The sequence below is a fragment of the Mustela nivalis genome (assembly GCF_964662115.1).
Source record: "Mustela nivalis genome assembly, chromosome: 3".
NCBI lineage: Eukaryota > Metazoa > Chordata > Mammalia > Carnivora > Mustelidae > Mustela > Mustela nivalis.
The window spans coordinates 138635962-138656631 of NC_139022.1; the positions used below are offsets into that span (position 1 = coordinate 138635962).

Consider the following 20670-nt stretch of genomic DNA (forward strand, 5'->3'; position numbering starts at 1 on the left):
TCTCCCCAGAATGACACATCCGGTGATTACAAGAAGGCTCTGCTGAAACTCTGTGGGGGTGATGATGAGTAAGTGGCTCCTGGACCCTGGGCTGGAGGGGGTGGCCTGAGTGGGGGGAGCGGTAGCAGGCCAGGCTCCCCTGGCCCTCATCCTGATGGATGCATGGACTGGATGAGCTTGGGGATTCCTCAGTGCCTGGTGAAAGTCTGTGAGTGTGTGTGATGGGAATGGGCTCTCCCAGACTGGGGGAGGGGTGGGGGTGTCTGCTCCCATGTGGGTGTGGACTGGGAATCCAGAACAGGGGTGTCCAAGCCCCGCTACCTCATAACTGCTTCCCATTTCATCATCTGTTCGATGGAAAAAATACAGGTGCCCGGTCTGCCTGCTCCTTTATTCAGCACATTCGTGCCCAGTATGTTCTGGGACAGGCCTCTTGGCAGGGAAGCCCTAGTGAAGCCCCCAGCCCGGTGGGACTTCCGGACCAGGGCCTACATGTGGGGTCATCACGGGATAGGGAAAGTCTCTGTGCCTGGGAACGCACAGATCTGGGCACTCTTTCAGACTGCGGGTAGAGAAGCAGAGGCCTGAGGGAGACCTTAAGGAGGAGGAGGTGAAGAGAGACTCTGAAGGAGAGTGGGTGGAGGAAAGACCTAGAGACGACCACGTTCAGCCTGGTTCATTTCTGTACCTGATGCTGCACTTTTGCTGGGGCCGAGAAGAAAAGAGGGTGAGAGGTGGGCAGGGCCTGGGGGCCTCCTGCTGGCAGAAGAACCTCTCCTGGGATAGGGGGAGCCGTGGGAGAGACGACACTGGGCGTGACTTGACCAGATTTGTGGACTAGGAGGGGAGCCATAGGTCCTTTGACTTCCTCTCCCAGAGCTTATAAGGATCCAGTGAAGTAAGGGATACGAGAACCTTCTGTTAACCTTTGACAGTGCCTTGGGGGCTGATTTCAGTTCCGCACACATTTACTCAGCATCTTGTAAGCCCAGGTGGTTTGCAGGAGGAGAAAGCGAGGGGACATGGCCGTAAGCTGGTAACTGAGCTTGTTTGAGAGGGGAGAGTTGGGTAGAAATCACTCAAATCACGAGGGAGAAAGGGGAGGACAGAGTATTCAAGAAATCCTCTCCTGCTGGGAACATAGAGCCTAGAAGGCAGCTGGGCAGACCGAGCGTTGCAGGGGGTCTCAGGAGAAGGTAGAAGGTTTCTAAAAATGGAGGGGAGGCTCTGGATGGATGAGGCTTGATAGGAGGTAAAGCAAGATGGATTTACTTCAAGTGTGTGGCTGTGTGTGTGTGTGTGTGTGTGTCCTTGTCCGTGTGCATACATGGCTGTTGCTGTGTGTGTGGTCTTGCCCACGATGACCTTCCCTTCTATCCTCTCCCCAACCCCCTCCATTCCAGTGCTGCTGGCCAGTTCTTCCCGGAGGCAGCGCAGGTGGCCTATCAGATGTGGGAGCTTAGTGCAGTGGCCCGAGTAGAGGTCAGACCCTCCCCACCTCCTGCTTGACCTCTTGACCACAAGCTTCCGGTCTTCTGCTCGCACCTTCCCGCTGCTCCGGTTGGCACCCAGCTGCCCCCTGGCGGCCAACCTGAGACATCGGTTCTCACATCTGAAGCTTCTTTGTCTTCCAGGAGTGATGAGTTTGGTGGGCGGGCACTCTGCTGTGGGCCTCTGATTCCCGCCCTAACTTCTAACACGCAGGGGAGCGTTGGGGGCCCGCTGAGTACTAACAGGGCTTGCTGAACGGAGACATGTCTGGTTCTGTGGATGGGCCTGTGTCATCCTGGGTCAGACAGTTGGCCTCTGGAGGCTTCCAGATGATCTGTCACCCCTCAGGGCGCTGGGTGACTCGAGGTTGTTCTGACCATCCTGAGACCCAGGGTCCACGGACGTACTGGGGGCTAACCATTCCAGGGACTAGTAGCCCTTGGTCTACGTGAAAATGATTTGGCACGTTGCATTCTCTCTGTTACTCATGGAGCCATTTTTGGCAGGTCCCTACCTCTCCCGGCCTCTGTCTCCATCTTTCGAGCGAGGTGTTAGACACGGCAAACTTAGTGCCTTCCAAGGGCTCTTGAGCACTGATATTCTAGAACAGCATTTCCCAAATTGCAAGCCAAGAAGTGTCATTGCAGGTGACTTCAAATTACTTAAGAAATGAATTCTTTCGGGTGAGGGGAATCTTGGGGGCATTTGGTAACACCAAACCTCACATAGTGAGAGAGCGACTTTTCAATCCCAACCTCCTTCCTCATTCTGTCAGAGGGAGAGTCTGGCTCCATGCCACCCTCACTGGCTTTCCTTTTTTCACAAACTGAGCTGAGAGAGCTAGCTTCAAGTTCAGAGCTTTTGACAAGCAACAGCATCTGGTTAAATTTGGTGATATTTGACAAGACGGTATTTTCTCTTTATTACATTTATTTTCATGGGTTATCATCCGTCGATGGCACTTAAGACCAATTTTCTCTTTATGATAGTGATTCAAAATTCTTTTCATTCATTAATCCACATAGCAAATATATTTTGAGTGCTTACTTCTGTTGTAGGCACTCGGGATCCATCCAAGAACGAAATGAACAAAGCTCCTTGCCCTTCAGGAGTATTTAAATACACTTAAAAGTGAATGCATTTAAGTAAAACAGAAAAGAGGTTGAATTCAGTAGAATTGAGAAATAGAACAGGGCATATGCAAATAAGGAAACACTGAGAACCCCACTTAGGAGAGACTGAATTTGGGAGATTCTGTTCTGGGATTTCAGACATTTTGGTTGCCTTTTCAGGGGATGGGGATCTTAAAGAGGCAGGAGGGCCTTGGGGATAGGGCAGGATTCTGACAGGGACTGGGGAGGCCCCCGCGCAGCTAGGGCAGGGCTGACTCCTGGGGCAGGAAGCTGGCTTGACCAGCATTTGCCCTGCTCCCAGGTCTGGGTCTGTCTCTTGCCCCCTCTCCCTTTCTCAGCTCTAGGGCAGGGGTCTGTCTGCTGTGCCTTCACCCCTGCCTCTTTCCCCCGAAGCTGCTTGGTTTGGAGCTCATGGGGAAAGCTTCCCCTCTCTTGCATGCTCCTCTCTTGGCCTGGCCCCCAGGGGGGCCTCCAGACACCTGCTGAGGCTCTTTCTGCTTCTCGCAGCTGAAGGGAACCGTGCGTCCAGTCGACAACTTCAACCCTGATGCTGACGCCAAAGCACTGCGGAAGGCCATGAAGGGACTTGGTAAGGGGACCAGGAAGGCGTGGGTGGATTTCTGGGGCAGCAGGTGTGGCAGGCTGGGCAGTGGGCTGGGCAGGAGTGAGAGCGGAGGCCTAAACTAGGGTCCACAGAATGAGGAGGGTCCTGGCTCCATGAGTCTAAGCAGGAGTGAGGGGGGTTGTAAGGACCTGGGAATGAGCCCTTCCTAGAGACCAAGGTGTCCCCCACAGGAGCAGTGTCCTGGACTAGAAGGAAGTACTAAGTCTTAAGGCCTGGGTTCTCCCCCTGGCTTTGCTTTCAACTCACTGTGACTTTGGGCAGGTCCTTCAATGCCTCCAAAGCATCCATTTCCCGCACTATAAAGTAAGAGCTGCAGACCCAATTCTGGGATGGGAGTGCCCCCTACTAGTTCCCCCTTCAGAGCCCCTGTTTGGAACTAGTGGGAAGAACTACTCTGTGGGTGGATGGCCTATTCTCAGAAAGGCCATCGGGGACAGGATCCGGGTTTGGCCTCCAACACTTTGCCCACCCCTGACCCTGCCCATCTAACAGCACCTCCCAGAGACCTTGGCTTAAATCCTCCCCATCTGGGCCTCCTCTCCATTTGTCTCTTGGGAATGATAATAGCCCCCGAGCATGTCTAGGACTGAGATGACAGGTGCAAGAGTCCTTCTGAAAGGTGGAGTCCTGTGTGGAGTCCGAGGTTGAAGGCATTCATCCAGGAGTTCAGAGGTGGTATCCTGATGTTCTCAGAGTCAACATGCACTGGTTACAAGGACTTGGGCTCCAGCTCCCGGGAGCTGAAGAGAAAGGACACGGGGTCCCCATGGGATTTAGATGGGCAGGTTGGAAGGATCCCTTAGTAGCTACTCGGCCCCTTTGTGGCGTAGAGGGGACGGGGGAAGTGGGCTGTGGGTCTTCCTCTGAACCATGCAGCTTTGATGATTCAGGAACTGACGAGGACACCATCATCGACATCATCACGCACCGCAGCAACGCCCAGCGCCAGCAGATCCGCCAGACCTTCAAGTCCCACTTCGGCCGGGTGAGGCCTCAGCCAGGCCCGGGGGGCTTGGCTCTCACAGCCAGCGCCCAAGTATGGGCGGTCCTGGGGCCCCTGTGGTCATGTGTTCTTGGAGTATCTCCCTCATTGGTTTTGGGCTGCCTGCAGCACATTCTGTCCGTCCCCCAGTTCCCCAGGATCAGCACCCGTGGGGATGGCTCAGTGTGGGGCTGAGATGAGTTGCTTTCACACAGCATTTTCTAGATCTCGAGTTCCAGAGGCTTCAAGGCCCCAAGGCTGAATGAGATTATTGTGCCTTTGCAGCTGGCGAGCTTCCCCCACAGTGGGAATGATGTCCTTCTGCCCTCCCCGCTTTCCTGTTTTCCCTCCTTGCCTCCAAGGAGAGCCAGTCTTCCCTCTGCTTGGGGTTTTTGCCATCCTTTAAATAGTAAACCTCAGCAAAGACAGGGGTGGGTTCCCACTATCGCTATCCCCTGCATTCACCTGGAGCCCCTGATTCCTCATTCCATATCTCCTCCCTGTCCTGGGTCACTCGGGAACACGTGGTAATGCCTGCGTGACCTGGGCCCCCGTCCTTCGTAGGACTTGATGGCAGATCTGAAGTCTGAGATCTCTGGAGACCTGGCGAGGCTGATTCTAGGGCTCATGATGCCACCGGCCCATTATGATGCCAAGCAGTTGAAGAAGGCCATGGAGGTATGGTGGGGGCACCAAAGGGATGTCCAGTATGCGGGTGTTGGGGGGACCCGGGGGCTCCCCACAAGCACAGGTGTGGATTGGCCATAGCTCCTTGGCAGAGCCCTTCCCACGCCCAATTCCAACTAGTGTGAACTACAAAGGGGATAACAGAGGTACAGGACTCCATCTGGTTTTAGACATGGCTGAATCCAGGGACTCAAATAATGTTACGTGGACTCTTGTCTCTCCCCTACCAAGGTTGTCTGTCTTCTGTGGTGGCTTTGCTCTCAGAAAGCCTTTCTCCTTCTTGTGGTAGGATGGCTTGTGCATGTATGTCCTTCTTCCCAGAAGTTCCACCAAAGTCCTGGCTTCCGCTCTGGCTGAAGTGAGGTCACATGCCCAGTAATCAGTGGTGTCAGGGGATCTCAAGGAGCAGCTAGAGAAAGCAGGATGGATCTGGAAGGGAAACAACAGCAGTCAGAGCCTGTATTCGAACTCACTGTGATGTTGGGCCCCTTATACTTTCTAAACTTCCATGCCTTCACCTGTGAAACAGCAGCGATCATCCCTGCCCTTCAAGCATGGAGTGGGCCAGGCAAGGTCATGGGTGTGAAGGACACTGTTAACTCTGAAGACCTGCCCTTGCGGTTGATTAGCAAGAAAGGATGTGATATCCCAGCCCAGCTGTTGCTAGAGCTGCTTGATTTCCCAAGGGACCAGCTGTATGGGGCTCCTCTCTGTCATCAGAGCATTTAGCGACCCGTCCTGGGCTCAGCTCCTTGTCTCACCAACTCACAAGGCAAGGATATTGTCTTATCCCCATTTTACAGATGGGAAAGTCTGGCTCTGAGCCTCAGTCCCTTGATCAAAGTCACAGCGTTACAAGGTAACAGCTGGGATTCAGACCAAGTCTGTCTGGCTCTGGAGCCTGAGACCACGAGGACTTTGGGCCCCTGGAGGATTCAGAGAAGATCAGACATTTTCCTGGGCAAAGAAAATTGAGGTTCTCGTCCTTTTAAAATGCCTAGACAAGAAAAGCAAAGGATTTGAAAACGCGGAGTTTAGAGGTTGAAGGGAGCAGTGAGATAACCTGACCCGACCCTTCCCTTTCCCACAATGGGAAACCGAGGGAGGCTGAGCACACCCAGCTAGCGGTCCGGCTAGCAGACCCTGCCCTAGGGAAGGGGCTAGACCCTGGGTCTTAGGATGCTCTGGGAATCAGGCTGTCCTCCCCCATATGTCTGCTTTGAATAAAGCACTTGTGAAGATCTCCATCAGCCTGGGAATCAGGCTGTCCTCCCCCACATGCCTGCTTTGAATAAAGCACTTGTGAAGATCTTCGTCAGCCTCAGTCTCCTTCAGGTCAGGGCCCCAATGGACTGGCCACCCCACGGGAAGTAACCTCTAAGGGCAGTGAACGTGCCTTTCCTGTTTCTTACAGTTGTGGCTGCAGCGGCTTGTGCGGCGACTGGCACGTTGCAGGTGTTTAACAGATACTTGAATCTATCGATCTATCCATCTCCTTTGCCTCCCTCCCCTCCCCCAGCATGAGGACATTTGAGTAGCTGTTTCAGTCCAAAGAACCTAACGGGTCTGTCCCTAGATCACTCCTCAAAGGCAAATAACAACTCCAGCATGTTTTTCCCTTGAGGCACGGAACCTTTTTTCTTCTGACAAAATAGTATGTGAGACAATCTACCCAGAGGAAAAAAAAAGAAATGAGAAATCGCCTGTGATCCTTCACCCATCCAGAGACCACAGTCACAGTTATACTGTGAAGCATGAGCTCTGTTGTTTTTATACATTTACACATAAATATGTGCAGAGACATATGTGTGTGTGCCTTTTTATATACACGTGCCTATAGGCCATATTCTTTGCTTTTTAATTTTGGTCCAAAGCAGTTCTCATGGGAGGTTCTGGAAATCTTGACAAGTCGGCATGTTCTGCCCTGATTGTGCTGTCTCTGGTCTGGGGGTGAAGAGAAAATCCAGGAAGGCCTGGTGATCCGAGCATTTGCCCCCTGGATGGTTGCTTAAACAGGGGCCTTCTTGGCCAGGGCCTCTCGAGTCTCTGCATGGGGTCAGGGCTGTGGTTAAGTCTTCTTGGTCTTGACCTTGTAGGGAGCTGGCACAGATGAAAAGGCTCTCATAGAAATCCTCGCTACTCGGACCAATGCAGAAATCCGGGCCATCTGTGAGGCCTATAAGGAAGGTGAGTGTGGGAGGCCTTGGGGTCAGCACCGCTGGGAGGCAGTGGGAGAAGCACCACCTCACCCCGCAGCTCTGCCGTTCTCCCCTCTCTTGGCCACGACGCTCTGCTAAGCCCATGGGTATGCCCAGCCCTGTGTCTGAGGAAAGGGCGCCACAGGCAGAGAGTCCCAGCTGGAGGCGGGGAGTGAGGAGAACGTGTCCAGGCTGCTGGGGAGCAGGCAGGCAGCCTCCTGGATGGGCAGAAGGTCAGAACGTTATTGTGAAGAATCTTCAGTATTAGTCAGAAATGTTTAAACTTTTCTCCTTGTCAGCAGCTCTAAAGTGGCTGAAATTTTGAGCGGGGGACTGACAGGGCTAGAGCTGTGGCCAGAGCGGGTGGGTCCAGCCCCTGTCCGATGGGTGGGAAGGTAAGAGAGGGAAGATAGAATGACCATGAAGCAGGAGAGGCAGGGTTCCAAGAGCCCTCAGCTGGGATGGGGGCAGAGGCGATGGACTGGGGTGTCAGTGTGTCGCGACCCATAGTGGCATGGCCGAATGCTGCTAAAAACCAACCGCAAACGCCTTCATCCCCACCACCCCAGCCAACATGCTCTGGCTCAAGTCTTGAGCTTCTAGAAGCACGCCCCATCCTTAGCCAGCAGCTGCCCACAACTCCATTTCTCTGTTTCAGACTATCACAAGTCCCTAGAGGATGCTCTGAGCTCAGACACATCTGGCCACTTCAAGAGGATCCTTATCTCTCTGGCCACGGTGAGTGAGTTCATGGCCCCAGGTCCCACCTGTTCCCCCAGGGGCCCTGAAGGGGGGGCAGGGAGCTAGGAGCCCACCCCTGATGAAGAAAGGGTGTCCTCTCTACTTGCCTTCTCCGTCCCACCGCTGAGGCTGTGACTGGCTCGTGTGAGGCCTTCTCCCGCTGTTTACTTTTCAAAGCTGGCTTGGGGCCACCTTCTCCAGGCAGCCCTCCCTGGTGGCCCTCAGCCTGGCTTTCTGGGTCCCCAGTTGACAGGACGAGGCCATGTGGGCAACCCACGTTACCTGCAAGTATCCTTCACCATTGCTTGCATTCCTCCAGCCCAGACCCCAGGGCCTGACGCATGGTATTGAAGCTGCCTGTGTTTAAGTCGCCTTGGGCTGAGTGCCTTCAAATGTAATGTTTACCACAGCCTTCCCTCTGAGGGCAGGATCCCTGTCCCCATGTTATAGCTCGGGAAGAGGGTTCTGAGAGGCAGAGAGGCTGAGTCAAGGGTCCTGTGGCTGCTGAGGGCCAAAGAGGGTGGATGTTTGGCAACTGACCTTTCTCACGGGTCCTGTTGCAGGGGAACCGTGAGGAGGCAGGAGAAGACCGGGACCAGGCCCGGGAAGATGCCCAGGTGAGAACCGTCCCCTCCCCCTCCAAGTGTCTCCAGCTGATATCCGTCTTGCCAGGCCTTGGCTGTTCGGGAGCGGGGAAGGCTGTTTTAATTGGTGGATCCTTAAACTCAGGGACCCCTTGCCCCTTTCTACCCTTAGAAGTGAGACTTTGAGTATTTCCACAACTTTCGGAAGGATTCTCATGAGTGTGATGCTGGTCTTATGACATCCTGTGTGAAGAGTAGGCTGAGAGACCCCAGATCTTCAGAGCTAGAAGGGACTTACAGATCAGCCAGGTCAAACTCCTTATGTTACAGTGGGGGAAAATGGAGGCCCAGAGCGGGGGAGTAACTTCTGGAAGTCACACAGCAAATCAGTGGCCTAGGTAGAATTGAGCCGGAGGGAGCAGGTCTGGGGGCCTGCTGGAAGGGGGCCTGGGTGCTAAAGGTCTCAGTTTCTTACCTATGAAATGGGACCAAGGTTGAGGGACATGTTCTGAGAGAGCCTAGAAAGTGAGTTCATCAAGGGCTGGGATCTTTGTTTTGTTCACTGATGTATCCCAAGTGGTCATATGGTCAGAACTCAGCCAATATTTGTTATTAAATGAATAGGGAGTCAGGGGTTCTCTTGGGTCACTTGGCTGCTCTGTTTCTGCCATGCCCCTTAGGCTGGGAAGCTTGAGGTCTGGAGATGGTTTCTCATGGAGGGTAGACAAGCCCAAATCCCCTAAGGGTCATTATGGTTGGGCAGTCCCTCCTAAGGCCATATGCACTGTCCCCACTCACCTGTGCCTTGCTCTATCCAAGGGTATGGTTTCTAGGTGGCTGGGGTGTGATTTGAACCCAAGCCCACCAAAGCCTATGTTAATACAATTTGATACCTTCCCAGACCCAGTACGGCAATTTCCCCGCAGCCTCCAGACCAGGGGGCTGCTGCTTTCCAGTTGTACAGCCCCCAGTTCAGAATGCAGCTGTCCGAAGCTACAGGGCTGCATTTAAGTGTGGTTTTCCAGCTGCATATGGGTGTGTTTACAAGGACTAGCCTGGAACCCAGACCCTAGGGAGGCCCTTGAGGCCACGTTTCATTCGCTTATTCAACATGTATGTATTAAGTACTACTACAGACTGTCCCATTGCACCCTGGAGGGCCTTTGAACCTGGCTTCCTCCTTAGAGCTCCCCCCAAATCCATCCTCTACCCTGAAATTCATCCTCTAGGGAACGCTTCCGCCTGGGGCCTACCTATGGGGCTGTGCTTCCAGTTGTTGCCAGCAGGGGGCAGTGGTGGGCTGCATCCACACCTTGCAGGCGCGGAGGGGTGAGAGAGAACCTGGGGAGCAGAAGCAAGGGAACCCTGCCCAACTCAGCTGCCCATCCAGATTCACAGGTGCTGGACCCGGATTAGTCTTAGTGTGGACTCATTTTCTCGGAGTCAGAATATTTGGTTTCTAAAGTAAGACCTATCCTTTGTAGAAACTCTAGAAAACAGATAAGCTTAAACAAATACATACATACATACATAAATTCATAGCCTACTAGTGACAGCCCTTGTTAATATTTTGGAAAAGACAACTTGTCTTTTTCTGTGTACATAGAAAAGTGGATCTCTGATTTAGAACAGTTAGAAATTAATATTCCGCGAATACCATTCATATTATTTTTAAAAACCAACGTCACTTAATGGCCATGTCCTATTCCACTTAAGAAGCTACTATCAAGCTTTATTTGGGCAGCGCTCTTCCCAGTCACCAACTCTCCCCTCATATGCAGGAACGTTTTCCTTAGCTAGGTTTCTAGAGGTGAAACACGGACGCCTGAGGAGAATGTACACAGAAATGGAAGGCGTTCGATCTGCAGAACACAGGGGGACCTGGTCCTTTCTGTGTCATGCCTCCTCCTTCCCACACTCTCCGCTAGGCGTCTAGCATACCCCGAGGTCTTGGAGGTCTGGGTCTGCGACCACTGTGCGAACGAGTGTGCCGAGTTCACCTTCCATCCCATGGGGATCGCTGACTGCTTCCCTTCCACCCTCCGTGTTCCAGACAATAACACAGACAATCTAAACCAGAGGGAAGTGAAGACCTGTGGCCAGTTTGGGATGATTCGATCCCCGGGCTGTTATTTTTGAATATACAGTTTTGTTGAACTAGAACCCAAACACGATGCTTTCAGCCCATTGAAAGCCTCCACCTTAGTGGCTCATGGCATCATCACGGACGTGCACAACCATCACCAGTCCATTTTAAACCATCTCATCACCCCCAAAGGGACCCTGAACACGTTCCTTGTTTCCTCCCTGCCCTCCAGTCCTGCATAACCACTAACCTACTTCCTCTCTCTGTAGGCTCACCTATTTCATATAAATTGTGTCATACGATACATGGCCCTTCATGACTGGTTTCCTTCCCTTAGTGTGTCCAACATTCGTATTTAGCCTATATCGGTACTTCATCCCTTCCCGCTGCCAAATAATACCTCATTGCATGGCCGCATCACCTTTTTTTTGTCCATGCATCAGCTACTTGACATTGGACTACTTCTCAAGAACAGCGCTGCTTGCTGTCAACACGCGTGTCCATGTTCTGCGTGTACGTATATTTTCATGTCTCTCGGGTAGATAGAAGTGGAATTGCCGGGTCATAGGATAACTCTGTGTTTAGATTTTGGAGGAACTTCCCAGGTTACTTTTTGTAGCCTATTAGCTAGGCTAATAGGGAAAAGCCTTTGTGTTATTTGAAAAATTGTTTTGTTTTGTTTTGTTTGTTTATTTATTTATTTATTTATTTGACAGACAGAGATCACAAGTAGACAAAGAGGCAGGCAGAGAGAGAGGAGGAAGCAGGCTCCCTGCTGAGCAGAGAGCCCGATGTGGGGCTCGATCCCAGGACCCTGGGATCATGATCTAGCCAAAGGCAGAGGCCTTAACCCACTGAGCCACCCAGGCGCCCCTTAAAAATTGTTTTAATAGCCTACTGCGTTTATCATATTGCACATATCATTACAGATGCTCTGACAAAACAAATATGTCTGGGGTCCTCTGACCCAAAGAAATGATGGATGGCACTTTAGATTCCTATTTATTTGCCTTTTTTTTTTTTTTTTAGAGAGCGAGAGAGAGAAGGTGGGGAGGGGCAGAGAGAGAGAATCTTAAGCTGGCTCCATGCCCAGTGTAGAACCCTACGCAGGGCTCCATCTCATGACCCTGAGATCATGACCTGAGCCGAAATCAGGAGTCAGACACTTCACCAACTCAGCCACTCAAGTGCCCCCTTTTGTTTGATTTTTAAAATATCTCCCTCGGGGCGCCTGGGTGGCTCAGTGGGTTAAGGCCTCTGCCTTTGGCTAGATCATGATCCCAGGGTCCTGGGATCGAGCCCCGCATCGGGCTCTCTGCTCAGCAGGGAGCCTGCTTCCTCCTCTCTCTCTGCCTGCCTCTCTGCCTACTTGTGATCTGTCAAATAAATAATCTTTAAAAAAAATAAAAATAGAAAAATAACATATCTCCCTCTCTTTAAAAAACGAACAAACAAAAAACAGGTATTTTTTAGCATCACTTTTTATAAATGGTGGTAAAATGCACATAACACATAATAAGGCATGACACATCGTAAAATGTGCCATCTCCACCATTTTCAAGTGTACAGTTTAGTGACTGTAGTGCATGTCCCCCTTGCTATGCAACCATCACCACCATCCGTCTCCACAACTCGTTTTCTCTTGTAAAACTAAAACTGTGTCCTCATTAAACAGTAACTGCCCCTCCCCTTCCCCCAGCCCCTGACAACAACCAACCGCTTCTACCTTGTCTCTCTGAATCTGACTATAGGGACCGTGTGTAATTGCAGTCCTGCAGTATCTACCCATTTATCACTGGCTTATTTCACAGACCATAACGTCCTCAAGTTTCAGCTAGGTTTTTAATACAGAAAGGGATGAAAAAAGTCCAGAAGAATCCCGTGATCCCCATGGCCCCGATAACTTCTATTGAACATTAAAATAAAACATCGAAAGGACACATTTGCTTGTTGAGAAAATGGAAACATAGAATTTCAGGAAAAATCAAATGCAAAAGCTTTCCCAGTCCTTCTCCTCAAAGGTAACCACCTTTGACCATGCCTATAGCATGACTTCCCAGCAAATATGTAAGAGTGAGGGTGCCTTTACCTTTTCTTATCCAGATAAAAGAAACACTGTTGCAAACAATGTGCTCTGCTTTTGTTTGGCTTAATTTAAGGGGAAACTCTCCTTCTCAGTACTGTAGACTCATTCTTTTGAATAGCTTTGTGGATTTCCATTATTGGATAACCATAGTTTGTTTAACAAATCATCTATTGGTAGTTTCCAGTTTTTCCTCTATTACAAAGAATGCTGCGGTGAACACCCTTTCCTGCTATCTTGAAAGGCTTTGGCCCGTGTGTCAGTAAAGGCACATTCCTAGTGATGTCATTGCTTGATCAGATGTCATGTGCATTTAAAATTTTGAAAGTCGTTGCCAACATATATAATGAGAAGAGCTTTCTAAAGTGTAAGGCTATTGTGAAGTTTATAAGGAGGATGGTTGGGGTCTGCCCAATAGAATCAAGGGCTCAGCAGAGTTTCAGGGAGACAGGCAAGAGCAAAACCCAGTCTGGGGCCCCCAGGGGGTGCTGTATTTTTTTCCCCAGACACTCCAAGGCACTACTGCTTGCCTAACAGCGTCATGTTCTAAGGACTCAGCATAACGCAGTGACCAAGTCACCCTTGTGAGATGACTGGACCGCTGGCATTTCCCCCACCTGGTTTTGGCTGTGCCCCGCACCAGTCTCCTGCCCTCCCAGCCTCAGCTTCCCTGTCTCTCCTGACTGTAACACGAGGGGGTAAAATGATGGGTCTCAGACCCCTGGTGGTAAAGGATGTGGGGGATTCAGGGCTTCTCTTCTCACTTCTGGGCCGCTCTGCGGAGACAAGCAGGCTGAGGGCTGGAGTCACCCTCGGTGGCCGGGAGTGACAGTTAGAGTGCCCTATTCTGTATCCTCCCCAGCCCCTCAGGCAAACACTTTAAAATTAATTCCCAGGCCTGTCCCCATTTGGGACTCCAGCCCAAAGATCAAGGAAAGGTGTTTTCCCTCTTCCCTGCCCACCCCCCCCCCCGTCCCCAGGGCCCCAGAGCCACCTCTCCCGGCCTCCTCTGACTCAGCCTTCCCTCTCTCCCTCCTCTCTCTCCTCCCTGCTCTCAGGTGGCTGCTGAGATCTTGGTGAGTGACCTGTTCTTCACGGGGATGTTCGTGGCTTCTTGAGTGAGGGCTGAGTGGCTGTGTCTCTGGGTGGGCTGAGCGGCCAGTCAGGCAGTGGTTGGGGACCTGCCCGTAGGTTCTCTCTCTCCCTTTCACAGCCTCTTAAGAGCCCCACTGGGTAAAAAATGGGCCAGGCAAGTGTTTCCCAAATTTTAGCCACTTACCTCCCACATGATTTGTGCTATATACCACCAGCTTTTGAGTATTTTTCTTTAAATGTATCCTTTTTAATCTGAAATGAATTATTTTAATGTCAATTAAAATTTAATGTCGATATGAACGGGACTAGTGGATGGCTGGAAGGTCCTCGTGGAAACATATATATGCAGCGTGTTATATGTTTGCCCATCTAGACTCTTAGGGAAACACTTGGCTAGGCCATTTTCCTTGCAATGAACAAACCCACTTCCCCAGAGGGCCTTTCTGGAGGGCTTGAGAACAGAAGGACTCTGCGTCCCCATGCCCAGTGCTTGTTTGCGCTCCCTTGGGCCCCAGTCTTAAGGCCCTGAGGCCAAAGCAGAAGTACCCGGTGCAGAGCACCCCCGTGTCAGTCCAGAAGGCTCCTGAGAACTGGACAAGGGGATGGAGGGTTAGGGAGGAAGGGGCCAATGTCAGCCTCCTTAGTTGGGATGACCCAGTTTCTGACCATCCTCACCCCAGGCAAAGACATGAAAGTGAATAATAACCAAGGCTTTCTGGTGTCTTCTCCCAACCTGGGATCCGCAGGAAATAGCAGACAGACCCAGCGGAGACAAGACTTCCCTGGAGACCCGTTTCATGACGATCCTGTGCACGCGGAGCTATCCGCACCTCCGGAGAGGTGAGGCCTCAACCCCTCCCCTTCCCGATGCTGCAGGAAGGCCCCCAAATCTGATGGGAGCCTCTCCGCTCTCTGTGGCGAGAAGAACCAGGTGTCCACACACCCATTCCTTACCCAGCACCGGAATGTTGTGGCTGGTAGGGAGTCTGGCCCTGGCTCTGCTCCTGACCCTCAGCCTCGGGCCAGCACCCATTACCTCCTTAGGGAAGCAGGTGGGATGCCTGGGATACAGAATGGCTGGTGCCTGTCAACCCCAAGGCCACTCCAGTAGACTGTGGTGGCTGCCTCCAGAGGTTCAGGGTCATGACCCTCTGGCAATGTCTCCCAGGAATAAGGCCACAAGGCGTGCTGATGGCACCAGGACCAGCCACATGTCTCGGGGCCCCAGGCGGCCACATGCACAGGGCGCACCTGACATTAGTTCATGAAATGCCCTGGCCACTAGGACATTTATGGCTTAATATGGATTTGCCTGGCACTTTTCAGTAAAATACATAAGGTACATTAGCATAGTGGCTGGAAGAATGGACTTGGGAGCCCAATTGCCTTGATTTGAATCTCCCCCTTATCAGCTGTGTGACCTTGGACAAGTTAGTGAATATCTGGGCCCTCACTCCCTTATCTGCCAATTAGGATTTTAGTTCTACCTCACATGATTCCTAATAAAGATACAGAAAATATAATGCATGAAAAGCACTTAGCATAATGCCTGGCAGGTGGTTGACTTCCTCCGTGTTTTCATTATGATTACTTACATTAATCTCGATCCCAGCTTGACACAGGAGGAAGGGGAGGCCCAGAAGGGGGTAGGGGTTCTCCCAAGGCCATTCAGTGGGAGGCAGAGCCTTTACCAGGACCCCAGCTCCTTTTGCTACCCCAGCCCACATTCCTAGAACTCGTCCGTTCCTAGAACAGCGTCTGATTTGACACAGATTTGGCTCTGAGCCCAAGGCAGCCTCGAGGTCAGAATTTCCCTCCCAACCCGATCGTGCCCAGCGCACTTGGGCCTGGGCTGCAGCCGCACCTGCTGTCCCTTTCCCCTTCCCTGGGACATGGCCTGGGAGGGGAGCTGGGTGGGCGGGGCAAGGGTGATCTCCCCCAACCCTCTGAATTGAAGCTCACCCCCCACCTGTGGGGCTTCTCTTGGGGCCAGTCTTCCAGGAGTTTGTCAAGATGACCAACTATGACGTGGAGCACATCATCAAGAAAGAGATGTCCGGGGACGTCAGGGACGTGTTTGTGGCCATCGGTAACTGATGGATGTCCCGGGAAAGGGCTGGGGGTGCTGGGAACTTGGCCAGATTCCCTGGACAGGTGGCCTTGGCGGCTTCCAGAGCTCCTCTTACTGGAGAGTAAACCCCAGCATTGTGGGGGTCCTGTCAGCATGTGGTAGGGGGTGTTAGTGTGAAGACTTGTTCCAGGCTGCAGGGCAGGATGATGGAACAGGCTCTCCCAGGGGAGGTCATGGGGAGGGCAGGGAGAGACCCTGTGTTCTGCAGGACCAGGGTGTGCACACCCACGCATGCATGTGCACTTACACACACACACATGTGCATACCATACCTGGAGAGTTAGGAAGGTTGGTGTGTGGCTTCCTGAGCCAGTACATGACACACCCCAGGTGACTGTGTCCTCACAGACACACTTTTATATCCAGAGTCATTCTGGATTTCAGATACTGGTATCTGACTCCTGTTCCTTAAGCTTCCTGAGACACCCCTGTGTAGGCACTGGAGCCTTGAAATCCAGCAGCTGCAGAGGGCTAGAGCCCCCCAGGCCTTGGGAAGGGGCTGGGACTGGTACAGCCAGGCAGCGTTATGTGGGGGGTGGGGGTGGTGCATGGGGCGCAGGGCTGCCAGTGCAAGCTGGAGTGGGCAGGCTCTGGAGGAACACAGCCCCGGGGTGGGAACAGTGTTTTAAATCACACCAACAGACAGTCATCCGCAGGCCTGGTCTTCCTGTCCATCAGTTGCTCTCCAACATGAGGCTGCCCCAGAGTAGGCAGACCCAACCATGCTGGTTTGTACTAAAACCAGGAGCATCCCTGGCGGAGTGGGACAGGTTGGTCACCTCCCTTCAGAGTTGCAGTCTGAGCGCATCTGGTATGGGCCATTCGAGTTTGCATTTCTACCAAGTTCCCAGATGCTGCTGCTAGAGCCATCCAGGAACCACGCTTTGCGAGCCAGTGCTCAAAATATTTCTGGGGTCTGAATCTGGGGGGTGGCACCTAAAACCCAAGTTTTCAACAGGTTCTCCAGTGAGTCTCAGGCCCTTTGAAGTTTGAGGCCCTGTGCCTTGGGTTTCTTCCCTTTGAGTCCTGACTGATCTCTGTTAGCTGCAAGCCCTGTAGCAAGAAGGGAGTTGTAAGCCAGTGAGAGCCAAGCTGAGGGATGGGCCAGAGGAGGAGGAATCGGGAAGGGGGAGTAAAGGTATCAGGCCTTGGGTAAGACCCTGGGACTGGCCGTGACCTTCCCAGTCCCAGGCTGGAGGGAGAGGGGGTGGGAGAGGCCAGCTCAGCCCATGGTCTAGGCACACCGCCTCTGACCAAGTTCCCTGCATTTCTCTCGTCCTACCAGTCCAAAGTGTCAAGAACAAGCCTCTCTTCTTTGCTGACAAACTTTACAAGTCCATGAAGGTAAACAAACTTGCTTGTTTGTTCCCTTCCCTTCAGGTCCTTCTGCCCACCCACAAACACAGCTGTGTGCGGTCCCCCCAGCCCCAGCCAGGACTTCTGGCCACTGTTTCTGCCCCCTTGATGCTTAGCAGCATCTGCCCCATGTCTGACTCTAGGATAGTGATTTTGTCCCCTGGGGAACCTTTGGCCATGTTCAGATGCATTTTGGTCACCACCACTTGGAGAGTGTCACTGCTGACATTTGGTGGGACGAGAGCGGAGGGTGGGGGATGCTATTAAACATGCTACGATGTACAGGATGGGTCCCCCAGCAAAGAGCGACCTGGCCCCAAAGGCCCAGGCTGAGAAACTCACTCCGGGGACACTGGGCTGAGTCAGACCCAGTCTCTGCCCTCATGGAGCGCACAGTCAAGCAGGTGACAGTGTCTCCTGTGACCGATGATTAATTACAGAGGCAGCCAGTGCTGGGTGCTGGGACTAGCCCTGGCTTCCTGAAAACCCAGGCTGCTGTGGCTACCTTCTCAGCCCAGCGAGGGGTATCTCAGCTGCTAACAGAATCTGGGCAGGCTGTTCGGTGGCCTGAAACCCTCCTCCACCTACAGCCTCAGACATGATGGCCATGTATTGAGCACCCACCAAGCTGGTGTCCTGGAGCTCCCTCAGGGCTGAAGTGGGTCCTGACTGCCCACACATTCCATGTCCTGCGCCTGATCCGTGGGCCCCCTCTTCGTTTCCCTTTAACTGCTTTATCAAATTACCACAGACTGAGTTATTTTCTCATGGTTCAAGAGGCCAGACATCAAAATTGAAGGCATTAGGTTCCTCCTGGAGGCTCTGAGGGGTAAACTCCCATGGGTCTCTCCTAGCTCCTGGTGGTTGCCAGGAATCCTGGTGTTTCCTGGCTTGTGGGCACGTCCATCAGGCTTTACCTTTATCCTCACTCAGCCTTCTCTGTGTGTGTACCCATGTGTCCCCTTCTTACAAGGACACGAGTTGTTGAATTTGGGGCTCACCCTAATCCAGTATGCCCTCAACTCATTACATGTGTGAAGACCCTATTTCCAAATTAGGCCCCGTCGTAAGGTTCCAATTGGATGTGAATTTGGGGGGCACGCCATTCTACTCTAACAGCTTGTTTTTGCCAGTCTAGCCAGTCCCTGGGGGAGTCTGGGTCAGCACTACTTGCAGAAGACTGAGGCAGAATGCCTCACAGGGTTTGGGAGGGAAAAGGAAGGGAAGCAGAAGGACACCTAGGAGTTCTTGCCTAACCCGACCCTGTTTCCCCTCCTGCCCTCTGTCTCCCTCTCCCCTGGTCCCACCAGGGTGCTGGCACAGATGAGAAGACCCTCACCAGGATCATGATCTCCCGGAGTGAGATCGACCTGCTCAACATCCGACGGGAGTTCATTGAGAAATACGACAAGTCTCTCCACCAAGCCATTGAAGTAAGGGGGAGGGGCTGGACATCGGTAGGGGAGGGCGGGAGGAGCATCACATTCCTGAGCGTGGGATTACAAATCCCTCCTATTCCCAGTCTTTTTCTGAGTTCTCTCTGACAGCAGAGATTACTGATTCATGAAAGACCTACTTCACTGTGTATACAAAAATAAATTCCAGGTGGCTCAAAGGGTTATAATGGGGGGCTGCTTTCTAAAGACAACTTTGTTGGGATGCCTGGGTGGTGCCGTCGGTTAAGCGTCTGCCTTCAGCTCAGGTCATGATCCCAGGGTCCTGGGATGGAGTCCCACATCAGGCTCCCTGCTTGGTGGGGAGCCTGCTTCTCCTTCTGCCTGCTGCTCTTTCTGTTTGTGTACACTCTTTCTCTCTCTCACACAAATGAAAAAAATCGTTTTTGGTTTTTTTTTTTTTTTTTTTTTTTAAGATTTATTTATTTATTTATTTGACAGAGTGAGGGGGAACACAAGCAGGGGGAGTGGAAGAGGGAGAAGCAGGCACCCCACTAAGTAGGCAGTCCAATGCGGGGCTCCCAGGACCCTGGGGATCATGACCTGAGCTGAAGGCCGATGCTTAATGACTGAGCCACCCAGGCACCCCTAAAATGAAAAAAAATCTTAAAAAAATAAAGATGACTTTATTGACACATAACTTATATACCATAGAGTGCACTTATTTTAGTTAAGGTGCATTTAATATTTTTTAGGAAATTGAAGGAGTCATGCATCATCTCCACAATGCAGTTCTGAAACATTTCCAGATATCACACCCCTTATACCCGCTTACTTATTTCCACCCCTGCTGTAGGCACCCATCAGGTGACTTTCTATCTCTATAGATTTGCCTTTTCTGGGTATTTCATAGAAATAGAGTCACGTGGTATGTGATCTTTGGTATCTGACTTCTCTCACTTACACAGCCTTTTTTTTTTTTTTGTCTTCGATGTTGGCCAAGATCTTAAAAGTTTGATACTGGCCTTGGCTGACAGCCTGTGGGAAATGTTATAGCAGCTTCACCCAGACTTGGTGGGGGTATACACTGCTAGCACATTTTTGAAGGGTAGTTGGGCAGTTTTCAGAATTTTAAACACATACGCTTTGAACTTGGTGATTTTCGTGTGGGAATTGATCCTACACGTGTTCCCAACGATGTGGAGGAGAGTGTTTATGCCAGCATTGTTCACAGGAACAAAAGACTAGAAGCCTTCCAGATAGAATTGGTTAGAGAAGGTGTGGTAATTCCATAAGATAGGATATAATACAACCATGAAAAAGCATGAGCAGCTCCATCTGCTGATTTGGGATCTTCTCTAAGTCAGAAGGGTATGAATGCTGTGTGTCCATGTGTGTAGAAAAGGGACATTCTGTACCTATACTTGTTAGCACATGCACAGACTGTTGCTAGAAAGCCAGACACCAGTCACCGTGCCTCTCTCTTGATTTGGGGAAAAAGGTGTCAGGGGTGGGAAGTTTTTTATTGTGAAATCTTTCCTTTAACTTACCTTGTTTATAATAGTGATTTTTGAAATAAAAAATTATAAAAGAAAAGAAAAACAACATGTATCATAAAAATGACAGGAGACAATAACAGGAGGGAGAGTCTGGGCTCCCAGCACTCTGCTGTAGGCCTGACATTATGATGCATCCTAAACGCAACGATGTTCCTGTAAATTCCTGCAAGGACCTGGTGTTCAGTAAGGGCTCCATAGTGTTGGTTCAAATGAGATGTCTCGTTCACATGTGTCAATGGATGTGGGAGGAGGAAAGCAAGAATCAAGGGCAGGAACACTTCATAGAGGAGGGGGCATCCAAGGGCAGGCAGGATTTGGGGGTGGTGCAGAGGGCCGGCTGGTCAGAGGAATGATAGATATTAACGTAGGAAAATGAACCAGGGTGCCCCCACAAGGGAGGGGGGAGGTGAAGCCAGCCCACAAAAGGCCTTGAAGCCAAGCTGAGAGCTTGGACCTTTTCCTGAGGGTAGCGAGGACCCGTAGAAGGGATGTAGTCATATTTATGTGTTCGGGAGACATTAAGCT

The 20670-nt window shown here is 51.6% G+C and overlaps 1 protein-coding gene across 6 annotated transcripts in view; it reads left to right on the top strand.

The window, feature by feature from the left end:
- Positions 1-20670, top strand: part of ANXA6 (annexin A6) — a 46930-nt gene that overhangs the window by 25373 nt on the left and 887 nt on the right. For 2 of the 6 annotated variants that reach the window (XM_082726208.1, XM_082726209.1), the window contains exons 13-25: positions 10-68; positions 1404-1482; positions 3132-3213; positions 4140-4234; positions 4796-4909; positions 7015-7105; positions 7775-7854; positions 8421-8474; positions 13669-13686; positions 14452-14545; positions 15699-15794; positions 17122-17180; positions 18503-18625. In XM_082726208.1, the coding sequence (XP_082582334.1) occupies positions 10-68; positions 1404-1482; positions 3132-3213; positions 4140-4234; positions 4796-4909; positions 7015-7105; positions 7775-7854; positions 8421-8474; positions 13669-13686; positions 14452-14545; positions 15699-15794; positions 17122-17180; positions 18503-18625 (1044 nt within the window). Of the gene's footprint in view, positions 1-9; positions 69-1403; positions 1483-3131; positions 3214-4139; positions 4235-4795; positions 4910-7014; positions 7106-7774; positions 7855-8420; positions 8484-13668; positions 13687-14451; positions 14546-15698; positions 15795-17121; positions 17181-18502; positions 18626-20670 lie in introns of all 6 variants that reach the window. The other 4 variants (XM_082726212.1, XM_082726213.1, XM_082726210.1 and 1 more) reach the window with 2 other exon arrangements.